Source organism: Pteropus vampyrus, unplaced genomic scaffold (genome assembly GCF_000151845.1).
Source record: "Pteropus vampyrus isolate Shadow unplaced genomic scaffold, Pvam_2.0 Scaffold275, whole genome shotgun sequence".
Lineage (NCBI taxonomy): Eukaryota > Metazoa > Chordata > Mammalia > Chiroptera > Pteropodidae > Pteropus > Pteropus vampyrus.
In genome coordinates this window covers 168,219-174,701 of record NW_011889056.1, presented here as the reverse complement: position 1 = coordinate 174,701, position 6,483 = coordinate 168,219, and the positions used below count along the sequence as shown (strand labels likewise).

The window sequence follows — 6,483 nt, the reverse complement described above, 5'->3', positions numbered from 1 at the left end:
GGCTGCACCTCCCAGTAGGGCACAGGGTTGTTGAAGAGGCTGATGCCGTTGTAGTAGGCCCGCTTGACCCCGAAGCCCACAGGGCAGAAGTCGTTGACGCCCACCTTGGTGATGTTGTTGGTGTGCAGGTAGACGACCTAGGATAGAGAAGCATGGCTGAGGCTCGGTGTTGGTGGCCAAGGGGTTCTCACCACCTTCCACGAGTCTGGCCAGGCCACCACATGGGCATCATTCCATTGCATGGCATCCACACTGCCCTTTGAGAGCCTGGATGTGGTTCTCCCACCGTGGGGAGGAGCAAACAGAAGCTCGTCTGTGGTGGTCAGGCGGGTTTGTGACCAGGGGCCAGGAAGAGGGGCTCGGGTGGGGTGTGGTGGGTGGTGGATGGGAGGTGAGGAGCACATGGGAGCAAAGGATGAGGTTGGGCCGTCCATGCAGGAAAGATAGCACTTTGGGCTCAGAGAGAGCCCTTGGGCTTCCCTCTGAGTTCCCCAGGCTCTGGGCGTGCCCCTAGGGAAGCAGCCTCTCACTCCAGGGACCAGGGAGCATGAGAAAAAGCCTGCAGGGTGACCTTTTCCTCCCAGTCCTCAGGGGCACTTGCCCTCTACGGACCTCCCCAGACTCCCTGAAGCCCCTGTCTAGGGGAGGGGCAGACAGGACAGGAGGGCGGTTGGTTAAGAAGCCCAGTGATGGTGGGAGGTGCTCAGTCTGTAGCAACGCCCTCTAGAGGCGGAGAAGAACCGGCCACTAGAGGACAGCACTCTAGCGTTGCTGCTTCTGCTGATGCTACTACTGCAGCCAGGCTGTCCCCCACCCAAGGGTCAGCTTGAGTCATTTGTACAGTGCGTGGGAATGGCAGGTCTCCCGGCACGAGTGAATAGGGCTGAGGAAGAGACTAAGGGCCAGAACAGGGCTGGGCAAGGCCAAGTTCACCCGCGTGACTGGAAACCAAGCCAGGGATGGAGCCCCTGAGGGAACTCCAGGCAAAGCCCTGTACCAACTCCCATCAGCTGACTTCCTGTCCTGGGCTGTCCCTGTCTTTGCACATCTGTGCACTCCCGTGCCCTCACTATTCCCTGACCTCCCAGGCCCTGACACACCTTTCTGGTGCCCCACTCACTCGGGAGACCTTCAGCTCCAATACCTACCAGTCCACCTCCTGCTCATCTGTCACAACCTCTCTCCACCTGTGCCCTGCCCTCCTTGCTGTCCGGCTCTCCTCCTCCTCTTCCTCGGGAAAAACTGTTGGCACCGAGGAAGGGGTCCTCGTGACTGCTCATTTTCAGATGAGGAGGCAGAGGCAGAGAGAGCAGGAGGAAGTGGCCAGACTACGCAGTTTGCCACTTGTACTGCAAAGTGCCGTTCCACTCTGTACCTGGGCCCCACACATGCTAGGTCTGCGCCAGGAGGGGCAGAGGGCTGAGAAACTGCCCTGGGGTCATGGGCTGCTCTACGGTCTTAGAGAACTCAGCACTGGGGGTTGCCCTCCCCGCCCCCGCACCTCTTACCTGGAGGAGCTTGAGATCTGGAAGGCCAGTGGGCACCCTGGACAGCTTGTTATTGTCCAAGTGCAGCTCCCTCAGCGTGGGCAGAAAACTCAGGCTCCCATTCTCTATCATTCGAATCTGGTTGTGGCCTAGGCCCAACCTGTGAAGGGGTGGATGAGATGTATTGTGAGGCCAAAGGAGAGGAGGACTGTGGGGTGGGGCACACCCTGGGTTTCCCAGCCCACCTGTACAACTTGGAGTAGCGGAGCAGGTCCTCCAGCTCGATAGCCTGGATTTTGTTGTGGTCCAGGTGGAGTTCATTCAGGGTCTCGGGAAGATCTGCCGGGAAAAAAAAGGGTGCTCTAAGATGAATGCAGGGATATGGGGGCTGGTGCTGTGCGTAGGGAGGCGGGAGGGCTGCTGAAGCCCTCCCTGAGGAGGCCAGGTGGCTCCAGAAGTCTCCAGGCCCCCAGCTCCGCCCAGCGTGGGACGGAAGGGCTGCCTCCTACCTTTGGGGATGCCGGTGAGCTTGGCCTCAGAGATGCGCAGGTAGTTCAGCTTCAGGCCATCGAAGGCTCCAGGTTCAAAGCCACTGTTCTCCAGGGGATTCCCGCCCATCTCTAGGAGAGATGCCTCCTCAGCCACGGAACCAGAGCTGAGCAATTGCCCGCACACCCCGGGGCCTGTTGGCTTCCTGGCTTGGACTGCTCTGAGTGGCCCTGCTAATCATCCACTTCCTAATCTGCCCCTGAAAGCAGTTCCACTGATTTATTGAGAAAATTGTAAATTCCTAGCTGTTCAAGAGCACTAGACCCCAAGGGCACTGGGCCTGGCATCGGCCTCAAGGGCCGGGGGGAAGAAGAAAGGGAGGGCGGCTGGCTGATGGCGTTGGACCTTTCCCTTCCTTCTCTCTATGGACCCTCGGTTTCTCTTCAGCTCGCTTTGGTGGCTCTGGGGCATACCCCTACGCAAGACTCCAGAACGTTCCATGAGACCCATTCTGGCTGGAAGAGGCCCCTCTCCGTGACCCCTCTTGCTGATCGCCAGAGTGAGAACTGTCTGGGGCCGGGGCACACTCACCAATGCAGTTCATATTGCGCAGCCCGCTGAACACGCCCTTGGGCACCTTGCGAATGCGGTTGTCATGGATGCGGAGCTCCACCAGGGAGCTGGGCAAGTTTGGAGGGATCTCCACCAGGTGGTTCTTGGAGATGTAGAGCTTCTGCAGCTTCCGCAGGGGGCTGAAGGCCTTCTCATGGATCTTGGAGATCTTGTTGTTCACCAGGACGAGGGCCTGAGGCGGGGCCGCCATCGGAGTTGAAGGCACCAACTTTCCAGCCCACCCACCCTCCCCTCTCCCTCCTCTGCCACCTGAACTGATGATTATTGGAACTTCATAGATGTCTGAGTCCTAGCTGGGCCTCAAGGAGACCTGTCTGTGCTAGCGGGCAGAGTGTAGAGCGGGGAGCCAGCACTTGGGCCCAGCAATGCCACGACTGCCTAGCATAGCCCAGTGCTTCTCCGAGCCTCAATTTCCCCATAGAACTCTGTTCTGCCGTGTTCCTGGGAGGAACCAATAAAAGAAAAGGTTTCCTGCCAAAAAGAGAATCGGGCTGAGTGATCCTGTCCTGTACTTGTTGTTGCTGGCACTCACACGTGTGACACTGACCCTGGGCACTCCCACCATGCCCACCTCCAGACATCTCTCAGGACTCCATGGTTTCGGTCCCCTCTTGCACCCCACACATATGTGCTCATACTCATCTGGACCCAACCCGTCAGCTGCAGATCGCCCACCTCCTTGCAGCCCCTTGACAGGGGCCGGCGGGCTTACATAGAGGTGCTGGAGACCTTTGAAGTCGTCCTTCCGGAGCTCAGAGATGTCGTTGTTCTGCAGGTCCAGCAGTGTGGTGTCAGGTGAGATCTCCTTGGGCACAGCCTTCAGACCTGGAGGCCAGTACCGCCATCACCAGTGTGAGCCCCGGCTAAAGCCCCAGAGCAGCTCAGAGCACCGGGACTCACACGCGCACAGACGTGCACCCAGGGACTCCACCACAGACTGGCGGAAGCTCCAGAGCTGGCCCTTCTCACTCCCTACTGGCTTGCAACCGGACAACTGGACACCCTTCCACACTGAAATCAGGATCCCGAAGCCTGCTTGGGGTCACCCCATCACTGTTCCCACCCTTCCACACCCATACCACAGGGCTTCATATGTCCCTCCCGACCCAACCCCACAACTGACCCAGGTCAGAGCACTGAACAACCCGTAGATGACAGTGGCAGCCGAAAGGACACATGGCGCTGAAGGTGGGCGTGAGGGAGTCCAGGTCCGGGACGCCCGAGGTTGTGTCGGCACCCGAAGCTTCCTCGTCATTCAGCATGGGCAGCCCATCGTCCAGGGTGAAGTCCCAGAAGCCCTTCTGTTCAAAGGGCAAGGCCTGGCTCAGGGCCAGCAGGGACGTGAGGAGCCAGAGGGGCCACATAGTGGACATGCCTAGGAGGCCAGGACAAGGAGAGGTCAGCAGGAGGACTCGGCAGTACCCATGCCCATCCTCTGGGCCCTTTTCTGGCAACTGTCCCAACACTATAGGCTTGGGTTCTATGTGCGTTGGAACTGTATCCTCTATCCATCACTGGGGACCGTCAGACCCTGAGCCTGAGCGGCAGAGGGAAGGGGTGTGGGTAGCCAGGAGGCACCTGGCAGGATGGGGGCACCTCCTTCCACTTCCCTCTGTTCCCAGGAAGGACTTGGCTTCAGTGGGTGATGCAGCGTCTTCCCAGTTAGCGAGTCTACGGCACCCCTCCCCCAAACATACACACCACTGAGTCACTCAGCAGCTGCCTGTGGGGTCAGTGAGGTAACTGGAGAAGGCAGAGAGAGAAACCCAACCATTTGCTCCCCCACGCTTTGAAGATACCACTGTGGTCAGGGCCAATCCCACATGTTCAAGTCAATGTGGACACAGTCAGGGTTGAGTTAGGGGATTATGAGTCGCTTCATTTCCTGCCTGAGCCCCCCACCTTGCAGTGCACCCACATTTTCCGAAGAAAGTTAAGAGGCCAAGGCACGAGGCTGGACAGGTTGGGCCAAGACCCAGGGTACCCCCAGGGTCAGGGTGGAGAAAGAGGGACATCCTTTAGGGACATCCTTTCAGGCCATGAGTGAAATTGCTAAGGTGGAGGGGGAGCGGCCCCATACTCACTTCCCCGTGGCTTCCAGGGACCTCGGCTTCCTCCCCTGGCCCACAGGCCTTCCTCTGGCTCAGCCACGGAGCCCTGGGGCTCCCACATTTGCTCCTAACCTTCCTTCTGCCCATGGCCTGGCCCCCCAGTGGAGTAGACTGCCTCCAGGGTGGCAGACAGGGTCAGGCTTGTCTGGAGGCCCCCCCCAGGCCTGGCAGTAGGGTGAGGCTGGGGGTGACCTTCCCTGTCTGAGCTTGCCTCCAGCACCCACATCTGCCTGCCTCCTTCTTCCTCCAGCAGAGGCCACCCCCCAGACAGAGGCCACCCCCCAGCCAGAGGCCCCTCTGCTGGAAGTCTCCATACAGGAAAGAACTGGAGCTTCCGCCTCTCCCATCACCCCCACCTACAGGGATTTCCAGGGAAATCCCAGCCTCATTTTCCCCATCTGTTAAACAGAAATAACAGTGCCCGCCCAGCTTGCCTCCCAGGCTTGGGAGTGGGGGGCAAGGGAGGGCGCTGGGGCTGCCCTGGGTGCCAGGGCCTCCTGCACACCTGAATTGGCTCCACTCCAGGAAGGCCCCTCACTTGGGGCCCATCTAGGGCAGCAAAGGGGTTGTTTGGAGCATCAGTGGGGCTGGGAGCCCCCTGAGCCTGATGGCTGTCTGCAGTGGTGGAAGGGAGGTTCTGGGGTTGGAGGGCTCCGCCCACTCTAGGCCAGCACCTTAAGAGGAGCTTGGCCCTATCTGTTGCTGTTCTGAGCAGGCCCAGTTGACGTGGGGCTGGGCTGGCTAATGGGGCCTAGGGCCACCTCCAGGCCTGGGCACATTGCTCTGCTACTTGAGATTCCCATCCATTATTGTCCTGCTGCCCACTCCTGCACTCCTCCTGCCCCTCCTAGCAGGTCCCATGTCCTGCCCTGGTTCCCACCATCCCTGAGAACAGAGAGGCAGGGATGGAATGGAGTAGTATTTCTGGTAGCCGGTGCATGGAGACCCCAGGGCCCAGGACATGGTTCAGCTGACTAAGCTGCAAAGCCAGCCCCAGAGTGCCCCCGGCAGGCCCTGTCAGCCCTCCTGAGTGTGTGGCCTCCAGTGACAGGCTCAGAGAAGCTACCTGCCCACCCTAGGTGACACAGCAAAGAGAGGGGAAGCACCCAGCCTCCCTGGCTCCTTCGGTCACACCCCAGGTTCTGCCAGCCCTAGGCTGGCCAAGCAGGACCCAGGGGACCCCCAGAAGGCCTTGGCACAGTGTAGGGAGAAGGCCCCGGGCTCGCCTACCTGGAAAACGTGTCCTTCCTTCTTTCCCCAAGTTTGCAACTCCCAGGGCAGAGCAGGGCAGCCCTAGGCCTCTCGTGTCTGTTGCCACCTCGAGGGGCCCTTGCCCAGGTGCCACTGGATGCCCAGGGCTGGGGAGAGGAGGAGCAGTGGAAGAGAACAAGAAGGGGTGGATGAAGGCAGGGGAGCAAGAGGAAACGAGAGAGAAGGAGGAGCCTGCTCCCCCCTTGTCTGGCACCCCTGCCAAAGCCGCCACCTCACAGGGGGGATGAGTCAGGGCTGGAATGCCCAGCGGGAGCCTTGGAAGGCTCTGGGATCCACAGTCCACCTGGGCAGGTGGGGGTGGGGTGGTATGGTCTTGCCAGGCCCAGGGGAGACTGTGGAAAGAAGCAGGTATAGATAGGCCCCCTCCAGCCTGTTGGGGCTGGAGGGGGCTGGGAGTCTTCACAGAAAACTCTGCTCTGGCATCTAGCCCCTCCACCAGGGGCGAGGATGGAAAAGTGCTGGGAAGGCCAATCAGTGGGTCTCATGGGACC

At 60.0% G+C, this 6,483-nt stretch overlaps 1 protein-coding gene across 1 annotated transcript in view; it reads right to left on the bottom strand.

Annotated features, from left to right (window-relative positions):
• The window catches only part of BGN (biglycan), an 8,833-nt gene extending 2,689 nt beyond the window's left edge, over window positions 1–6,144 (bottom strand). Inside the window, exons 1-8 of the mRNA XM_011375584.2 lie at window positions 5,951–6,144; window positions 3,733–3,984; window positions 3,322–3,434; window positions 2,568–2,781; window positions 1,997–2,107; window positions 1,733–1,826; window positions 1,509–1,647; window positions 4–137 (exon numbers count right to left, since the gene is read on the bottom strand). Coding sequence (XP_011373886.1) covers window positions 4–137; window positions 1,509–1,647; window positions 1,733–1,826; window positions 1,997–2,107; window positions 2,568–2,781; window positions 3,322–3,434; window positions 3,733–3,982 — 1,055 coding nt within the window. The 5' untranslated portion in view covers window positions 3,983–3,984; window positions 5,951–6,144. The remainder of the gene's footprint in view (window positions 1–3; window positions 138–1,508; window positions 1,648–1,732; window positions 1,827–1,996; window positions 2,108–2,567; window positions 2,782–3,321; window positions 3,435–3,732; window positions 3,985–5,950) is intronic.
• Window positions 6,145–6,483: the final 339 nt, after the last annotated feature.